Here is a 20,919-nt window from a genome sequence, read left to right as displayed (position 1 = left end):
CGTTGTAGTTTACGAATCCCCACGACACCCTACGTCAAATGGATCGTGTCAAAATCGCGCTAAAATCATGTAATCTGAACCAGGCAGGTAATAAACGCTTGACCTATCACGCAAAGAACCTATTAAAGCACTAAGACATGGGAACAGTATAGCTAACATTCACATTTGAATATTTATCGCAAGTCATATCGTCATCAGCAATATTAAACAATGTTATCGCACATCGCAGCTTTTCCTCATATCGTGCAGCCCTAATATATATATATATACATACACACACATACATACATATATATAGTTTGGTGCAAAATGAAAATTCAATTATATAAATTAATTTTGCCATTTTATACACTAGTTTTAATATATAAATTGAATCCATATTTTAACGCTTTATAAGTTGCAAAATTAAAATGAAAATGTATTACGGAAATGATTAGATATGTTTAACATGTTCAAGCAAACTGTAGCAAAATTATCATTTAAATTTTATTTTTCTTAATTGCATTTACGACACTTAAGACACTTGCGATTGTATTTCCATTAAGTGTCCCGCAATGAATGTAGCAAAATTCAATGTGCAATTTGAAAATGCATTCTGAGCCGATCACGTGCCTGTCCCACCCTGTCAATCACTGCGTGAAGTTGCCCCACCCCCCACCCAATGCAAAACGTCACAAAATAGGCTCAATCATTTTTACTTCGTTTGTACTGTATTTTTTATTTGTTTGTGCTGGTTCGATTTTTTTTAGATATTAAAATAATATTTATAGGTCATTCTGAGGTCACCCAGCACCCCACATGCTCCAAATAATAGTCTTGTTCGTTTGTGCCGGTTATAGTTTTGTTTGTGCTGCATCAGTTTTTGAAATATTAGACGGAATTATAAACGATGACGTCACCAGCCTCCGACCTGCTTCATGCTTGTGCTGCTTCGGTTTCTTAAATATCAAAATAATACTTATTGGTCATTCTGAGGTCACCTAGCCCCCCACATGCTCCAAATTCACCCAAACTAGTCTCTTTTGTTTGTGCTGCTTCGTTGTTTAAAATATTAGACACTAAATTATAGACGATGACGTCACCAGCCCCCCAATCAGCTCCACATTCACCCAAAAAAGGCTAGGTCGATGAATTTGACCCGTCAGATTCTGTGACCCTGTACATATATATTTATTAATATCTGATCAATATGCTTTATAAAATAGAAAGGGGATTCGTTTGTCTGCCTCATGTTTTATGATTATACAGCTGCATAAACAGAGATGGTCACACATCACATGAGTCACTTTATTGAATATTACATTTAGTTATGGTGAAAAAGAGCGGTCACATTTTTCGGTAGCTATGAATTTGACCCATCATATTCTGTGATCTCAGAGTAATGGGCCTATGCATTTGTCAGGAAAAACTATAGGATCTCCAACATTATTGGGTAATTATAGTTAATAGTAATAAGAATAAAGATAAGCATGTATCAGACAATGAGAATATTTTATACAAAACGAAACCATCATTAACACAGTCCAGCATCAGACAACAACAGCGCAGCATAATGTTGACACCAAACGGGTGTTGACGACTGATAAGGCAGAACATTCTCCCAGACGTTCCAACATCGTACTGGTTCTATCACCTGCAGACGCGTAATCATCTTCGGAAACACTACAATTTCTCAGTTCACGCTCCACTTCTTCTGCCAGCAAATTTAACGCTCGCAGCGGCTCTGCCAACGCGACGTTTCCTTCAAACAACTCAAAATACGTAACATAGCCTAACTTTACGTGGTGCCGAGCCCCGCCTTCACGCAGTGATTGACGGTGGGATGGGCACGTGATTGGCAAACGTTGCGTTACGGACGTGACAAAAAAAAATCTCTGTTTTTAGATGGCAACATATTTTTTTAGGAATTCTGTGAATTACACTGCGCAAACCAAAGGTATTTTTACCCATGGAATAAAGAAATGATGGCTCTCCACAGAACATAAAAAAATTATTTTATTTAATTTTTCTTGTTCGCATTTATGAGGAAAAAAACAATGTTACGAACGTGATAGTTCTCCGTTACGGACGTGACCGCTCTGAAAGCGGCACTAAAAACTACTTTTTTAATTTTTTTTAATTTTTTCATTAATCAACTTTATTATACTAAATCACTCTATTTTAAATGCTTAGATTATTTCTCATGTTGACAAGCGTGTGTGTTGTTCAAGACTCAATATAGACACCATGATTTTCCTACACAGAAAACAGAAACAGAACTGCTTGCTAAAATACATTAACAAATATTACTGTTTATCATATAGGAGTTCAAATCTCAGGTTTCCTCCACAGTTGTCAGCTTGATCGTGGGATTATGATAAATATTCATGTTTTAACCAAGAGGTGAAAACGCGACATCACGTGGCGGAAGTGTCTTATGAGACACAGTAATGCTCTTCTTCTGTAAGTTGTACTGTATCATATACCTAATACCTTCTGATATTCATATTTCGTCCTGTAAGCTAACTGGCAAAGAGAAGATTGTGTGCGCTTTATCCGCTTGATCTGCCGATTACACTGAGGCTCTACATAAATCTGTCAAAAAAATTTTTAAAATAAGACAATAATACTTATTTTAAAAAGTCATTTTCGGTTTCGGTTTTCGGGCAAATGCATCCAGAATTTTCGGTTTCGGCCCAGAATATGACGTTGATATTCGGTTGAATTTGGGCAACAACGTCAAGCCAACGTCTCAAGACAACGTCATATTTACGTCAAACACTGACATTCAGTCGTGAGGTATGGTGACCAAACCCCAACGTCACCTTGACGTCATAATGTTGACGTCCGCACAGCGTCAAATTTTAACATCATTAGACGTTGATATTTTGTTGGTTTTAGGTTGTGGTATTTACTAACCAAAATACAACGTCAAGCCAACGTCTTCTAACAACGTCATATTTGCGTCAAACACTGACATTTAGTCGTGAAGTATGGTGACCAAACCCCAACGTCACCTTGACGTCATAATGTTGACGTCCACACAACGTCAAATTTTAACATCATTAGATGTTGATATTTTGTTGGTTTTAGGTTGTGGTATTTACTAACCAAAATACAACGTCAAGCCAACGTCTCCTGACAACGTCATATTTGCGTCAAACACTGACATTTAGTCGTGAAGTATGGTGACCAAACCCCAACGTCACCTTGACGTCATAATGTTGACGTCCACACAATGTCAAATTCTAACATCATTAGATGTTGATATTTTGTTGGTTTTAGGTTGTGGTATTTACTAACCAAAATACAACGTCAAGCCAACGTCTCCCGACAACGTCATATTTGCGTCAAACACTGACATTTAGTTGTGAGGTATGGTGACCAAACCCCAACGTCACCTTAACGTCATAATGTTGACGTCCGCACAACGTCAAATTCTAACATCATTAGACGTTGATATTTTGTTGGTTTTAGGTTGTGGTATTAACTAACCAAAATACAACATCAAGCCAACGTCTCCTGACAACGTTATATTTGCGTCAAACACTGACATTTAGTTGTGAGGTATGGTGACCAAACCCCAACGTCACCTTAACGTCATAATGTTGACGTCCGCACAACGTCAAATTCTAACATCATTAGACGTTGATATTTTACAATTTACTTGTGACATTAACTTACCAAAATCAAACGTCAAGCCAACGTCATATTCACGTCAAACACTGACATTTCGTCATGAGGTATGGTGACCAAAACCCAACGTCTCCTAAACAACAATGTTAACATCCACACAACATGAAATTCTAAGATCATTAGACACTGATATTTTGGGGGGTTTTAAGTTGTGTTGTAAAGTAACAAATATTCAACATCTTTCCAATGTCAACATCTGCTAATTCTAACATACGCCTAGATATTTTCTTGGTTTTAAGTTGTGTTGTAAAATCCAACATTGTGCCAATGTCTCAAGCTAACGTCATATTGATGTCAAATACTAAATGTGAATGAATGTGTTGTTGGGTCACAATCTCACTTCTAAATTGTTGTGAGGTATGGTGGTCTAAACCCAGCTATGAGACAATGTTAACATCTAGGCAAACAACATTCCATTATTAGATGTTGTTGTTTTGTTGACTGCACATCATGGTTACTAACCAAAACACAAACGTCAGCATGCTAATGTACATACATCTAAAATAGGATACAGGCAACATTAGATTTGATATGATTTCAGTTATGGTGTTGGGTAAGATAAATCAATGTCTCAAATACCCCAACTTCAAGCTTCCTGTAAGCATGGCTCTTTATATTATTTAAGGTGATAGTTCAGATTATCCATAGATTTTCTGGTCCATGCAAGTGTAATAGATCAAGTTGACCCAGTGTGTTCCCTGTCAGAAGAACAAGCTCGACTTCACCAGGAGTGTGCTGATCTAAAATGAATGAACTACCTGCAAGCAAGCAACTGAAAGACTGTTGTGCGCACAACAACACACATTGGTTCGGGATTTATTAATGGTTTATACTTATTTCTACAATTATATAATGAATCCTAAACCACCTTGTGTTGTTTTGCATTTTTTTATATAAATATATCAGCTGGGCTGCTGCTCAAAATTATGTTGTTTGCAGGTGTATACACTATATTCATTTTGGAGCAGCACACTCCCAGTAAGGTGTTCATTCTCACAAGAGAAAATGGTTCAAATTGGGATGATCTACATTATGGAACAGCAAATACACTGTGTGGGTGAAATGTTTAAGTTGTGCCTTTTGGTAATGATCAAAATCTCCTAAGTCACAATACAGCAGTTTGTCAGCGACTAATGAATACAGGTAGTGACAGCGTAACAGTAATCAACATCTGTATAGCAACCACCTGACAAAAGTTTTAGCTGTTTTATCAGGGCTACTTATCAGGTGAGTTGGACCTCATGGCACTGAAATTTTGGTTATAGCGTTTATAACACATGGCCTTAATTTGGATTCCATGAGACACAGACATACATTGCACCCATAATTTATTTATCAAGTTGTGCTTCATAACAGTGCAGCTGTCAGACAAACGCAGTAATTATTATTAGTATACAATAATGATGATAATATGAACAACAATAATAATAAAATCAATTTAGCCTATTGACGTGTGTAAAAACAAATTGTAGAATGTTGCAGGTAACCCAAGAAATTTGAAAGTAATTCCTAACCAATCACAGTTAGGCATCAATTTGAAATTAATTCCGAACCAATCACAGTTAGGCATCAAAGACCTCACGTTTCCTCTCCAGCTGTTGTACTGGCGGGCTGGGCACTGCACAGTGCAGACATTTCAACATCCTGACACACCTGCTGTGGACGATGAGTGAACAGAGGTAAGGAAAATATAAATAGATATTGGTGTTTATTAGTTTTTTTTTTGTTTTTTTCTCTGTGAGGCAGCAATGGTTCTCTTACGAGAGGTTCTCTCGTACTGCGTAAGAACTTACGCTTGGGGAGAAAGTCTCTTTCCGCGAGATACTGAAGCCAAAAATTATCCTTAAGTTTTATATAATGCAAAACGCGTTGCAGCAGCATACAGACATAGGCGAGGCAGCTTGCGCGCCTATTGGCTGCCCTGCGGCAACTGCAGCAGCCTATCAAGAAGGCGCTCTTGACGCCTTGACCAATGGGGGTGCTTCGCGCCCATTTGCATAGCGTCCCGCCGAAATAGGCGTGGCCTAGGGCTATAAATATAGCGTCGAGAGGCTGGTTCACTGATTTTCATCTCTTCAGCGGAGCTCACGCATCGCTGGACCCTGAGAGAAGCCGCGCCGTCTGAAGAAGCCTTTCAGCGGGACGAGTCTGCATCGAAGCCGCTGGCCGCGCCGCCTTCTGCTGACATTCCTGCTGCGCTATCCGGTGCATTATATCCTTTTCATTGCTAGTGTGTGTTCGCCCCGCGACTCACACTTTTCTCTCTAAAAGAGCAGAGCGTCTTTTTTAAGATGCCTCGCACCTTCTGTGGCTCGTGCAGAGCCCCTCTCAGCGACGGGGACCGCCATGTTATTTGCGTTTCCTGCCTGGGAGAAGATCACGCAGCTCTCGCGCTCGCTGACGGCGGATGCCCTCATTGCGAGCTGATGTCTATGGCGACTCTGAGGACTCGCATAGCACAGTTTCACGAGTCTGCACCCCAGCCCGCCGCGCTGCCGCGCCGTAAGAAGCGCCGCGCTCAGCGAGGCCCTGAACCTCCTCCCACTGAGGCAAGCTCGCCGGTTCGCCCGCCAGCTTCACTCGAGTCGATCACCCCCGGACAACGGCCGCTGTCTGCCGCCGTTTCGGTCGCGGATGAATCTGATGATGTGGAAATTGCGGAGGAGGACAGCTGCTCTATCCTAGCATCAGGCAGTGAGGATTATCCGAGCTCTGTGGATCTCGCACCCCCTGCACGTGAGCCGTCTGGGAAACGGGCCAGCATTGAGTCAGAGCTGACGCGTCTGCTCTCTCAGGCCGTTGAGAGCCTCGGCCTCGAGTGGTCGACGCCCGTAGAGCCAGCACACAACCGACTGGATGGCTGTTTTCTTAAAGGGGACCGTGTTGCAACACCGTCTAGACCCGCGCCGTTTCTTCCTGAGCTTCACGAAGAACTCGCGAAATCCTGGTCTGCACCCTTTTCAGCCCGAGTTAAAACTTCTTTTTCTGCAGCATTCTCCGTTGTTGATGATGCTAAAAACAGAGGATACCAGTCTCTCCCTGCAGTAGAGGAAGCTTTAGCTGATCATCTTTGCCCGCCCTCCGCTGGACGGCGCGCTAAGACTGCGCTTCCCTCTAAAGCCTGCCGCACCACCTCAGCTCTGCACGGCCGCGCTTACACCGCCGCTGGACAAGCTGCAGCTGCGTTGCACACGATGGCCACGCTACAAGTTTTCCAAGCCAACCTTCTCTGCAAACTTGATGAGGAAGGACTGGAAGCTGTAAGCGTCGCGGATTTGAGAAGCGCTACAGACCTCGCTCTTCGCGCTATTAAGTCTGCTGCACAGGCCGTAGGGCGGATTATGGCCTCTCTCACCGTTGCTGAGAGACACCTGTGGCTAACACTGTCTGAGATGCCGGACTCGGAGCGCGCTGCGTTCCTCGACGCTCCCATCTCCTCTGCTGGGCTCTTCGGATCGTCCGTCAAGGATTTTGCGGACAGATTCGCTGAGGTACAGAAGACATCGCAGGCCATGAAACATTTCCTGCCTAAGCGCGCTAGCTCCGCAACAGGTCGCTCTAAACAGCCGTCTGCTCGAAGCTCACAGCCGCAGCCACCGCCCGCCGCCGCCGCCTCACAGCGGAAACAGGCCCGAAGCTCGAGACCGCGCTCTCGCTCTGCTGGCCGCCGCCCTCAACGTGGTCCTCGGCCAAAGATTGAAATCAAGCCCGAGGCCTCAAAGTCGTCCTAGCCCTTCTAGGAAAACGACGGTGTTCAAGTCCCGCTGCGGCCAGACTTCCACCAAAACTACCAGCTCGCTCAGTTCCAGAAAATGTGACTGTTCCAGCTTATTTAGCAGTAAACAAGTCGGTAACACAGCCCGCTTGCCTGCTTACAAACGCCGTTTTTACGGCGACCCAGATATATCCCTCAAAGAGTGTAATTTCTGGCATTCCGGCCACGGCCGATGGTGTTGTGAGTGTAGAAAATCACGTACTATCACGTGCTCATTCCTACACACAAGCACAGCTCTTCACACAGAGCTCGCGCTCATAAAAAGTAGTGAATGTGCCTACAACTCAGTGCCCACATACACTGCACACTGCATGTCTTCCGGTTTCTGTAAAAACGAAACCAAAACACATACAGTCACTGGCCAAAGATGTGTTCAGTGCTTCTCATGTGCCCGCTGTGTCGCGCCCATATGCACTCACAGACATGTTAAACCCCGAAGGGTCTCGCCCGCTCGCCTCCTCTCAGCTACCCGCTGTATCAGAGTTGAGTGCGGGCAGGCTGCCCGCTGTTATCAGCGCACCCCCCGCCTCGTCTGCCGCAAGCACGGCACCTATGTCTCAGCACATAAGAGCTCTTCAGCCGCCACACTGTCACGGCCAGAGCGCAGACTTCATTCAACCCCTAGCTATTCATGCGAACGCATGGGCACAGCTTCCCGGGGTATCAGAATGGATGCTGAACATTATAAGAAGAGGCTATTCGCTACAGTTCGCTCGACGCCCTCGCCGCTGCAAGGCGCGAGTCGAAACTACGGTAAAGAAGGAAGTAGCTCATCTACTTTGAGCCGAAATAGCGAAACTATTGAGCAAAGGGGCCATAGAACCCCTATCTCAAGCTCAGAGCGAAGGGGGCCTGTACAGCAGATATTTCCTGGTACCGAAAAAAGACGGGGGTCTCAGACCCATTTTAGATCTAAGACGGCTGAACAGAGCGCTTTCGAAGCGCCCTTTCAGAATGATCACGACCAGACAAATCCTCTCGCAAATTCGCCAGGGGGACTGGTTTGCGTCGATAGATCTGAAAGACGCGTATTTCCAGATACAAATAGCGTCACGTCACAGGCGATTTTTGAGATTCGCCTTCGAGGGCCAGGCATATCAGTATACAGTCCTACCGTTCGGCCTGTCTTTAGCACCCCGTACATTCACGAAGTGCATAGACGTGGCCCTCGCTCCCCTGAAAATTCGGGGGATGCGAGTTTTGAACTACTTGGACGATTGGCTAGTTCTGGCTCAGTCTCGAACAGAGCTCACAGAACGCATGACCGTTTTGCTCGAGCACCTCGAGAAATTAGGTCTCACAGTCAACTGGGCGAAGAGCTCGCTGTCTCCCAGTCAGGAAATATCCTTTCTGGGCACAGACCTGAACTCGCTGTCTATGACAGCTCAGTTATCGCCACAACGCAGACTGGCCGTTCAGCGCATGACGGAAAGCTTCCGCCGCGGCGCTATGGTCCCGCTCAAACAGTTTCAAAGGATGCTGGGCCTCATGGCCGCAGCATCGCCAGTGCTTCAGCTGGGCCTCCTTCGGATGCGCCCACTACAGTTCTGGCTACAAGCGCGTGTGCCGCGCCGAGCATGGACTTCCGGTCGTGTTCGCCTCAAGGTCGATCAGAAATGCGTTTCAGCTCTGAAACCTTGGACGGCGACCGACTGGTACCGGTCAGGAGTAAGCCTGGGGACTTCCTCGAGTGTGAAGGTGGTGTCCACGGACGCCTCCACCTCGGGATGGGGAGCGCTGCTCGAGGGCAGACCGTTCTTTGGCCTATGGTCAGAACGGGAAAAGCTTCTACACATAAATTGCCTGGAAATGATGGCAGTCGACAAAGCGCTCAGGCGCTTCTATCCCCAGATAGCAGGACACCACGTTTTAGTCCGTTCGGACAACATGGCGGTGGTGGCCTTTATAAATCACCAGGGAGGTGTCAGATCCCGAACTCTTCACAGGCTGACGGAACACCTCCTGGTCTGGGCCCAGCACAATTTGCGCTCTCTGAGAGCAGCCCATGTGCCCGGCCACTTGAATCTGGGACCAGACAGACTGTCCAGGAACAATGTTCCGGCAGGAGAATGGTCCCTGCATCCACAGACAGTCCAATTGCTGTGGAAGAAGTTCGGCAAAGCGGAAGTAGACCTGTTTGCGTCTCAAGAAAACGCTCACTGCCCGATATACTTCTCCAAGAGCAGGGACGCGCTGGCTCACGTATGGCCCCGCTGCCCGCTCTATGCCTTTCCCCCCATTTCGCTCATACCTCAGGTAATAGAGCGGATCAGGGAAAGTGGATGCTCGGTGCTACTAGTAGCTCCGTTCTGGAAAAACCAGGTTTGGTTCCCAGTTCTGATGCAGCTAGCGAGCTCTGCCCCATGGCCGATACCGCTGAGGAGAGACCTCCTCACCCAGGCCAAGGGCTCGATTTGGCATCCTCGCCCGGAGCTTTGGGCCCTACACGTGTGGGCCATCAATGGGTACCCGCTCATCTCCCTACGGGAGTGCTAAACACGATCACGCAGGCTAGAGCGCCCTCTACGAGACGGCTCTATTCCTCAAAATGGTCTGTGTTTTCTAGCTGGTGCACAGCCCGTGGCGCGTCGCCCCAGGACTGTGGGGTGACGGACGTTCTTTCCTTCCTACAAGAGCTTCTGGAAAAGGGCAGAACCCCTTCCACGCTCAAGGTTTATGTGGCAGCTATAGCGGCGTTTGCTCAACCAACGCTAGGCCAGTCACTTGGGAAGAACGATCTGGTCATTCGCTTCCTAAAAGGAGCGAAGAGGTTAAACCCTCCCAGACCTCCTTCAGTTCCCATATGGGACCTTTCCACGGTCTTGGAGGCCATGAAAGGTGCCCCATTTGAGCCAATCCAATCTGTGGATATCAAACACTTGTCCTTCGAGACAGCGTTTCTTTTGGCTCTCGCTTCAGTAAAGCGTGTGGGGGATTTACAAACGCTTTCAGTAAGCGCGACATGTATGGAGTTTGGGCCAAATGACTCTGTTGTCAGGCTCAAACCGAGACACGGGTATGTTCCTAAATCCCTCAACACACCCTTCAGGTCCCAGGTCATTTCCCTGTCGGCCTTATCGGTCCCTGACGAGGAGAAGGACGCCGCTTTGCTCTACCCGGTCAGGGCATTAAGAGCTTATGTGTCTCGCTCGTCTGCTTTCAGACAGACAGAGCAGCTATTTGTTTCGTTCTACGGGCGCTCTAAAGGGCTAGCTGTGACGAAACAGACCCTATCCAGGTGGATAGTGGATGCCATAGCGCTGGCATACATCTCTAAGGGCCTACAATGCCCATTAGGTGTCAGAGCGCACTCCACAAGAGGCATGGCCTCTTCGTGGGCTTGGTCTAGTGGGATTTCTTTACATGATATCTGTATGGCGGCAGGCTGGGCCTCCCCGTCTACATTTATCAGGTTTTATAACCTGGAAGTTCCCGCTTTGCAGGCTAAGCTGCTGTCGGTCTAATAAGCCAGTACTATCTGCCCCGATGTCGGCTCAGAATACTGGGAGTTGATGAGCAATGCTCACGGATCGATTATGCAGCCCTGAGGGCAATTGTAAGACCCATAATTTTCATCAGATCAGGCCAAATTTCGCCCTGACTGTATGGAACATTATTATCTTAAAGCACCCTGATGGGATGCTACTTATTCAGGAATGAGCCTCTCTTCCTGGGCTCTCTGTGAGTCCCTGATGATCATGTACCATATGGGCCCCGGGCACATGCCCTTGGGACTTTGGTATTGGATCTCAGCACGCACAGCGTTTTACATTGTGTTCCCCAAGCGTAAGTTCTTACGCAGTACGAGAGAACCTCTCGTAAGAGAACGTACTCGGTTACTAACGTAACCTCGGTTCTCTCTAGAGAGGGAACGAGTACTGCGTATCCTTGCCGTGCCTGCAGTTCGCTCTGGTTCGCTCCGGCGATGAAAACCAGTGAACCAGCCTCTCGACGCTATATTTATAGCCCTAGGCCACGCCTATTTCGGCGGGACGCTATGCAAATGGGCGCGAAGCACCCCCATTGGTCAAGGTGTCAAGAGCGCCTTCTCGATAGGCTGCTGCAGTTTCCGCAGGGCAGCCAATAGGCGCGCAAGCTTCCTCGCCTATGTCTGTATGCTGCTGCAACGCGTTTTGCATTATATAAAAATTAAGGATAATTTTTGGCTTCAGTATCTCGCGGAAAGAGACTTTCTCCCCAAGCGTAAGTTCTTACGCAGTACTCGTTCCCTCTCTAGAGAGAACCGAGGTTACGTTAGTAACCGAGTACGATTTTTGTGAACTGGCGCGATTTTCCACCTACTATTTAACTACCAGAGTACCTTTAATAATGTAGTTAAAAGTGACTTAAATATAATAACTATATATATATATATATATATATATATATATATAGTACAAGTAGTGATAGGAATGTCGCCTCAGCGCACGTTTTTCTGACTGAACTGCACGTGCGCCGGCTGTCCGGTTCGCTGGGGGTACCGCTGTTGTTGAGCGAGTCGGGGAAACGTGACTAGCACGTGAAATAAATGCGTTAATTTATATACATTTTACGGAGCCCTCCACATGACACGCATAATAGTGGCCATATGTGTCCTTTGCCGTGGATTCTAGATCACTTTATTGTGTAAAATGTGCTAGTGGGTCAATTTAAAGGGTCAAAAGATTTTCGACATGCCAATTTTAAAATACAAAAAATAATAATATCTATTGCAATTGTTCTAACATTAAGACTGTTGTGTACACATAAATACTGAGTGTTTATTCATATAGATGAATTGGTCGTAGCCTTAAAAAATGTCATGTGGTGCGACCGTGATTTATCATATTTTATTTCCTTAACATGCTTAACAATTTTTTTTTTTTACAAGTTCTGGTAACACTTTACAATACGGGTGCACTAATATGCATTAATTCATGCACAGATAATCATGAGTTAATGTATGACACAATTATTACTGCATCAGCAACTAAAATGGAGTCTAAATGATTAATACTGTAGATGAATTAATATATGAATAGTAATTAATTAAATCTGTCATAAAGTATTAATTCCATAATAATATATTTTATTAACTAATAGTGTCAATTAATGTGTTCATTACCACAATGGGTCAAAGCTAATGATTTGCAAAGGTATCATTATGTGTCCATTAACTAATTGTTAAGTAATATGTCATAGTAAAATCCATAGTGTGGATGTCAAAACCAAAATGACATATTACAATTAGTTAATCATTTGTCTTAAGCTGTAAATTTACTCTCTGATTTTTGTAGCCCCCCGGCAAATTCAGAAGCCCATCTCAGAAAAGCAGACCAGACCACCTTCTCAGGGAGGACCATCTCTCCAAACAAAACAAAGTTGAAGATCAGGTTCACCTGTTGATCAGCAATCTACGCAAAGTCAACCAACACATGGGAAACATTCCCTGTACCCAATCCCAGAAGCAAGAAAGTATATAGTAGTAGTTGTGTGTGTGTATGTGTGTGTAGAAATGTCAAATCATTTGAATGGGTTAGTGTTAAAAACTTAGACCCACTTAAGGGCCCATGTCATCCTCAGTTATAATATAAGGGAAAAATATGATTTGTGCATTTTACTTTTGCTTTCAAATTGGCGGCAATTGCTTGAATGGTGGGTTCATTATTGATCTTAATGTAAAACAAAATAATACAGTACAATGACAAACTTGCTTAAAGGGGTCATATAATGCCATTTTTGTACAAGCTAATATGATTCTTTAGGGTCTAAATTAAAAGTTTGTAATATACTTTAATTAAAAATTCTCATTAGTATTGTAAGAAAACACTAATTTTACCTGGTCAAAAACAGCTCTGTTTTCAGCACGCCGTTTCAGTGCATGTGTCTTTAAATGATAATGAGCTTTGCTCACCCCGCCCCTCTGTTCTGTGGGTACACCGTATTAGACATTCTCTGACCGTATCTAACACAATAACCACGTGTTATTCGTTATAAACGTGGGATTATGAATTATATTGAGAACGTCGTACATAGAAAACATGCCGTAATGTACCCTGAGTGTAAACCTTAGACGCATTCATTGTGAAGCCTGCAGCAAGGTTTGCAAATTTCACAAAGATTAATATAAATACTAATATAAAGGTTAATAAAACATTACACTCACATCTTCTGGAGGTTCAGCAGGAACACGTTGGTACCGATCCGTTTTTTCTCGTTTGTGAAGCTGTCTGGTGTGAAATGATTCGCGCAAACATGAAAGCACAGACGATCGTGGGGAATCCCCGTGAGGGAATCCCCGCGTCAATCCTTTGGGCATATGGCTTCAAAAACAAAACTCAGCCACTGCTTCTTCAACGGCTCGGATTTAGGAACATCCAAATGACTGCTGTGTTCCTTATTACATCTAAGAACAGAACACCACAATCGCTTAGACGCCATTCTACTCCAGCATATCAACAATGGCGGACTACTATGACGACGGCTGTCACAGCTTGCTCAGGGCGGGTCTTGTGTTGAAACACGGCTGTCAATCACAATAGCGGGAGGGGCGTACGATCTTATGACGTCACAATATCGAACGGCTTGATTTCAGAGATGGTCAAACATATAAGGAGATTAAAACAAAACCACTGGATGGATTTTTATCATGATAGGATGGTTGTGTACAGGCACTGCCAACAGACATTTCAGTGCAATCAACTTGTAAAAGTGCATGTACCATTATATGACCCCTTTAAATAGGCGCTTTTACATTTCGTTTTCAAACCTAAATCTTCCGTCATCATCTTGTCAGTCAGCTCCTCACTAACGCTGCATTGAGCAGACAATTTCAGGTTTTAAGTGTAGCGTCTGTTCTCTAACTTTTTCAACCTTTTAGGACCCACACTAAAACGTTGTGTTTTTGCTCACCCCCGAAAGTATCAATTTTAACATGTTATAAAACCAGTGTGACATCAAGATATGACAAACCTACTAAACTATAACAACCGCTTCATAATGTGTTGTATATAATTAATTATTTGGACATTTAAATCCTCTTTCTTTTGTATCCACAGGTTGATGACAAATGAGGTAATGGCCAGTTTCAATATGAAGTGTGGGAAGGGGAAGCTTGCCTTCACCAAGCTCCATCTTTACAATGTTGTCACAGGTAAAAAAAAAAAAACCTCATAGTACCTTTCCGTTTGATATCTTTAATTTTTCAGAACTCTAACGTAGGGGTGGGCAATCTGACAATTTTATATCGTGATCGATCTTGAAGACGTCCACGTTATACTTTTCAAGCGAGTCTTAGAGATCGCAAACTTTTATGTCCTCATAACAGCAGGACTTTTATTTTGACAATAATGTGTCCCCAGTGAAGCTGACTTTTATTTTTACGGGCGACCCTGAGCACACAGCGCTCCTATTCTTCGTCTTCATTAGTTTATGGTCTCTGTTTAACAGTTTTGTCTAATACGTTACTGGATAGAACCTGTTGTTGGATAGAGCAAAAAGTAAACTGTATATGAAAAAGTATTATAGTGTTTGCTTTTATATTATTTGTAACAGAAAGGCAAACACTATTAATACTTTCTCATTTACCATGAGCATTCAGCAAATATACGCATTTATATCATTTAAACAAATCTTTGAATATTTAAAAAACATTTAATTTCACAATCCTTGCAGACTTAGTCGAATCCAGCTGTCAGATATTCTGAAGTGTGCATAGACGGTCAGTCCTGGTCAGTCCATGTGAATTAGTTCAGCTTCACTGGGGACACATGATCGACAAACTTTAAACCCTTGATTTCAAACTATGCTGGGGCTATATTCAGTTGCCCTCTGTCATATTCATGTCATTTACACTGTGTGCTAAATGTAAAATGAGTGTCACCATGTCTTTATTTGAAAAAATATGATTCCTAGTGCGCACAAACTTACTGAGTGCCCAGTTAAAGGACAAGTTCGGTGGGCTTTAAGTGTAAAATACAGAACTTGTCCTTTAATTACACTATTTTTATTCACATTTTTTAAGCGATTTCTTTTATATGTGAAAAATTCGGTAATAGCCTATAATTACAGAATTAAGAAGTTACAATCTAAAATAAGGCTGTTTAATTTATAGATTTTTTTTTTTTTAACTTTTTTAATTAATTTTCAGATTATTTATTTAAATATGAATTCATATCTTAGTATATCAGATTGGTATCGGTCGATGCCAGTCTGAATTTTCTTGATGAGAGTTCATCTCAAATTTGGGAAGATCACGATTATGATCATGGATCGTGATTGTTTCTTATAAGATCGTGATATGAAATTTTTGTAAGATCCCCCACCACTACTCTAACTGTTGTTTTTACATTCATTCTGATGTCTTTTAAATGTTCATTTAGCTTAAGACACTCTGCAAAAACACTTAGGCTTTGCACCTGTGCATTCACATTTTTCTGCTTAGAAGGTCTGATCGCTATTTGTGAACAGCATCAAAAGTAAAAATTTCTCTCTTTTGATGAGTTACAGCATGTACATGCAAGAATGTTACATGTGTATGGCCCTTAAAGCTAGGGTAGAATTTTTTTTTTCCAGAAACTGGTTGAAAGTGTGTTCCTATCTTGGTATATATATATATATATATATGTATATATAGGATGTCCTACCTGTTTGTCAATATATACATTTGCATACCTCTACGCAACTTGTTTGCAAAAACAAACATGTCATCAGCGTGTTCATTGTGCAGAGAAAGTGAGAATAGATGCCAAACATTAGCAGTTCCTCTTGAACCAACAAGTGAAAAAGGTTTTATTTAAAAAAAAAAAAAACTTATGACATTATATTATTGCAAAATGTTTTTGTTTTTTTTTACTTTTTTTCATTATTCACATTCATTATTATTGTTATGTCTCACCAGTGAATAAGACATGAGGTAATCTAAAAGCGTTGCACTTTCCTCCACCAACTCTGTCTCTCCTCCTGGCTCTTTGCAGAGGAGGCATGGCTTTGGAGACACTCTGAAGGGAGGGTGGGATCGTATGCTTTCAAAGCTAGCTTGCTATTGCTAGCCTCTGTGAAATTTCCTACCCTAGCATTAAGACTGTTCGCAATATTTATTGTTTTAATGCTTACTGTAGTGCATCATATCCTATATTCCCCATACATTTTAATTTTCTAATATTTCTTACAGAGAGTGTCCAGAGGACTTCAAAGGAGACGGAGGCAAACATTGGAGCGGTTGTCGCCTTATGTTTAAAATATGCCCCAGACAAGGTGGGCGGAGGTGGCAGGAAAAACATTTGTACGATTTTAGAATAAGGATAATGTTAAATATAAATGGTTATTGTTGAAATCCTTCTGTTAAAATAAATGTAAATAAAATAAAATAAAAGGTTATTTTATAATCCATTTAATTTCTTTGTCATTTATCTAATAAACAACATTTGTGGATTCCAGTTTCACTAAGATTTTTAAGTTACTTTTCTGTTTGCTCTTGTCTTAAGATAAATACTTTTGGGTTGTCTCGCATTGGATCTTGCCCTCTGTTCGATCTTGTTGTTACATGAAGTTTCTTTGTATGTTGATTTTTATTTTACAACGAAAACCTGGCTTTGCCAATGCCAATGCCAACAAAATAACCATATATTTCTTTAAGTTGGAATTTGACAGCTGATGTTGTGTTTTGAATGATATCTGGCCCAACATGTGAGTTTGATGTCTAGCTTAACATTGGGTTCTGACGCCAAACTGATTTCCATTTTCAACCAAAATGCAATGTCCAACATGGGAGGTTTACCCAACATCAAGTTGACGTCATAACCCAACGTCAGACTGACGTTTACTTTCAATGTTGGACAGACATTGCATTTTGGTTGAAAATGATAATCGGGTTGACATCATAACTCAACGTTAGATTGATGTCTACATCAAACGTTGGATAGACGTTGCATTTTGATTGAAAATGAAAATCGGGTTAACGTCATAACCCAACGTCAGTCTGATGTCAATATCCAACGTTGGAAAGACGTTGCATTTTGATTGAAAATGAAAATCGGGTTGACGTCATAACCCAACGTCAGTCTGACGTCATAACCCAACGTCAGTCTGACGTCAATATCCAACGTAGGAAAGACGTTGCATTTTGGTTGAAAATGAAAATCGGGTTGACGTCATAACCCAACGTCAGTCTGACGTCAATATCCAACGCTGGAAAGATGTTGCATTTTGGTTGAAAATGAAAATCGGGTTGACATCATAACCCAACGTCAGTCTGACGTCAATATCCAACGTAGGAAAGACGTTGCATTTTGGTTGAAAATGAAAATCGGGTTGACGTCATAACCCAACGTCCGTCTGACGTCAATATCCAACGCTGGAAAGACGTTGCATTTTGGTTGAAAATGAAAATCGGGTTGACGTCATAACCCAACGTCAGTCTGACGTCAATATCCAACGCTGGAAAGACGTTGCATTTTGATTGAAAATGAAAATCGGGTTGACGTCATAACCCAACGCCAGTCTGACGTCATAACCCAACGTCAGTCTGACGTCAATATCCAACGTAGGAAAGACGTTGCATTTTGGTTGAAAATGAAAATCGGGTTGACGTCATAACCCAACGTCAGTCTGACGTCAATATCCAACGTAGGAAAGACGTTGCATTTTGGTTGAAAATGAAAATCGGGTTGACGTCATAACCCAACGTCAGTCTGACGTCAGTATCCAACGTTGGAAAGACGTTGCATTTTGATTGAAAATGAAAATCGGGTTGACGTCATAACCCAACGTCAGTCTGACGTCAATATCCAACGTAGGAAAGACGTTGCATTTTGGTTGAAAATGAAAATTGGGTTGACGTCATAACCCAACGTCAGTCTGACGTCAACTTCCAACGTTGGACAGACGTTGGATATTGACGTCAGACTGACGTTGGGTTATGACGTCAAACCGATTTTCATTTTCAATCAAAATGCAACGTCTTTCCAACGTTTGGGTCCAACGTCAATCTAACGTCATATTGACGTCCGGTGCCTGCTGGGTTGTTATATTATATAAACTTAATCTTTAAAATGCTACGAACGTGACAGAGCACTGAAGCGTCATGACCTCTTAATTATAGCCCTTATAAATTCAACAGGCAGTGCTGTTATGACAAAATTAGTATATTTATTTCTCAGGCATACCTCCATCTTGCTCTTGCTTGCAAAATGCTTTATGTTAAAATAAAGTTAAAAAAGGAGTGTCTATGATCCCTCTTTTGAAAGCATGAAATATGGTTGGTTGAAAATTTTATTTTAGCATTGTTGCTCACCTCATATGTGGTAGAAAAAACAAGGCAATTTTCCTAATATCTGATACAGCACATTAATACAGTATATTGCAGACCTAAATGGGCAACTTAAAAAGGGGTTTTAACTTTTGGTAAAAACTTTATTTTTTCATGGTAAGGATGACTTTTGCGTGGAATTGCCCAAAAGCCTTGTGGAGAGCGCTGTGTCATATGCCATTGCTGTGCATAAGGCAACCCGCGTTCAATCTCAGCTCAAGGTTCAGGCTTATTTGTCAATTTAGTTATTATTATAATTCATTAATGAAGTCATCAGTGACTAATCGACGTCGACTTGACTTATCACATAAATGTCGACTTCCTTCGTTCAAAAATCGGAGTCGTTCAACCCCTATTGTGTACACACACAGCCGACACATTTATGTTCAAACACCATGTAAAAGTGAATTTTGCATTATAGATCCCCTTTAATCTACTACTAGTTGTAAATTCAGAAAACTTGAATATGTATATATTTCACCTTGCCCTTGTGTGTCTCCTGTAACCAGTGGCGTAGGCGAATGAGACAGCTCTCCTGGAGGGGTGTGAGGTCACCCAGGTAACGTTTGATGTAGTCTGCATCCAGTTTATCTAAAAATACAAATTGAAACCATTTACATCCACTATACCTTAAAAAAAAACTTTGCTAATATGAAAAGTTAAGAAAGAGTTAAGCAAAGTGTGTTCACTTTTTTTTTATAAACAGAAGCTTGTTTCCTTTGTTGTATAGGTGTGTTTTATTTGTGAATTGTTAGAGACAAAGTACAAAAGAGAAGCCAAGAATACAATGTTCTAGTATCAAGTACAAAAGGTCCCCAGAGTGGCATCAGTGTAAATACTAACCATCCTGACTGGTTACCAAGGTGTCGTTTAGGCTGCCAGGAGGACTGCTGCCCTCTTTACACAGTTGAGTCTCATTTATGCTCTCAGGAGGGGCTTCAATGGTGATTGTGGGAGTGATAGGCAACACAGGGTGAACAACTGACACCATAGGCTTTGTGGGTGATGTTAGGCAAGGGCTCCACTGAGGTAAATGGGTAACACCTTCTTCCTCCAGCTCCCTCAGATAGTATTCAATAATCTCTTTACCCTATAGAGAGATAAGAACATGTCGTTCACATTTGAGAAAGGCAACTGCAATGAACTTTTTGAAAATGTGACAAAAACTGATTTGTGAGAACTTCTGAAGTTGTCTTCATGTGAAATGCTCATAAATCGATAAACTAACTAAAAAATAAAACCAACATGTGTATGTATTTTTGAAGAAGGCAGTGGTGGGCGTGACTTTACACCTTTTTGATGCTGCTGGCATACTGTTTCATGGCAATCTTCTCTACTGTACTCTCAAAACCAAAGAAAGATTTGATGTCCAGACTGGCAGATTGTTCAAAACACGTCCATTCTTCATTTTCTGGGTGAACCTAACATTGGACAACAGACATGCCAACTTTGTTAAATTGCCACAATACACAATGAAATATTTTTTAAAAATTCTACAAACTATGGCCTGTTCATACAGGCAGCATTTAATTTTTTGCAGTTTGAATTCCAAAATACATAATAAGTAGATTTTGTTCAGATATAGGATACATGTGATATCAACAACATAAAACTGTCTATAGTTACTTTTCACTCATGATAACCCCCCAAAAAATCTCTCATACTGACAAATCGTGCTGTGTGTGTGTGTGTGTGTGTGTGTGTGTGTGTGTGTGTGTGTGTGTGTGTGTGTGTGTGTGTGTGTGTGTGTCTGTCTGTCTATCTATAAATTACAGAAACGTCTGTCTGTCTGTATGTCAGTCAGTATGCCTGTTATTCGCATATCTCTCGAACCGTTAGTCCGATGGATTTCAAACTTGACAGGTGTCTCGCTACGGGCACGAGTAAGTGCAGTGCCAAGTTTGATGTTGTTTGGGTTAGAAATGCAAAAGATATCGGTAAAAGAAGCACTTAGAAGGTTGTGGTTTAAAAATAAACATTCTGACATTAGAGGGTTGTATCGGTCAAAGAAGCCCCAAGAAGGTTGTGGTTTAAAAAATAAACATTCTTACATAAATGTGTTTTCTTTACCAAGAAAGTGGCAAGATGAAAACCACTATTTTCTGTTTCAAACTTTCACATAGCATCTTTAGGTTAAAATAACATAAAAAATTTAAATCCAGATTTTGATTTTCAAAGATTT

General features: G+C 42.2%; 1 protein-coding gene across 3 annotated transcripts in view; it reads right to left on the bottom strand.

The window, feature by feature from the left end:
* Positions 1-20,919, bottom strand: part of LOC311301522 (SEC14-like protein 1) — a 176,240-nt gene that overhangs the window by 80,182 nt on the left and 75,139 nt on the right. For all 3 annotated transcript variants that reach the window (XM_084426722.1, XM_084426720.1, XM_084426721.1), the window contains exons 5-7: positions 20,030-20,158; positions 19,581-19,827; positions 19,219-19,328 (exon numbers count right to left, since the gene is read on the bottom strand). In XM_084426722.1, coding sequence (XP_084282848.1) covers positions 19,219-19,328; positions 19,581-19,827; positions 20,030-20,158 — 486 coding nt within the window. The remainder of the gene's footprint in view (positions 1-19,218; positions 19,329-19,580; positions 19,828-20,029; positions 20,159-20,919) is intronic.

Source organism: Rutilus rutilus, assembly GCF_951802725.1.
Source record: "Rutilus rutilus genome assembly, chromosome: 12".
Taxonomy (NCBI): domain Eukaryota; kingdom Metazoa; phylum Chordata; class Actinopteri; order Cypriniformes; family Leuciscidae; genus Rutilus; species Rutilus rutilus.
Note: the sequence above shows the minus strand (reverse complement) of the source record. Positions and strands in the feature narration are given on the sequence as shown.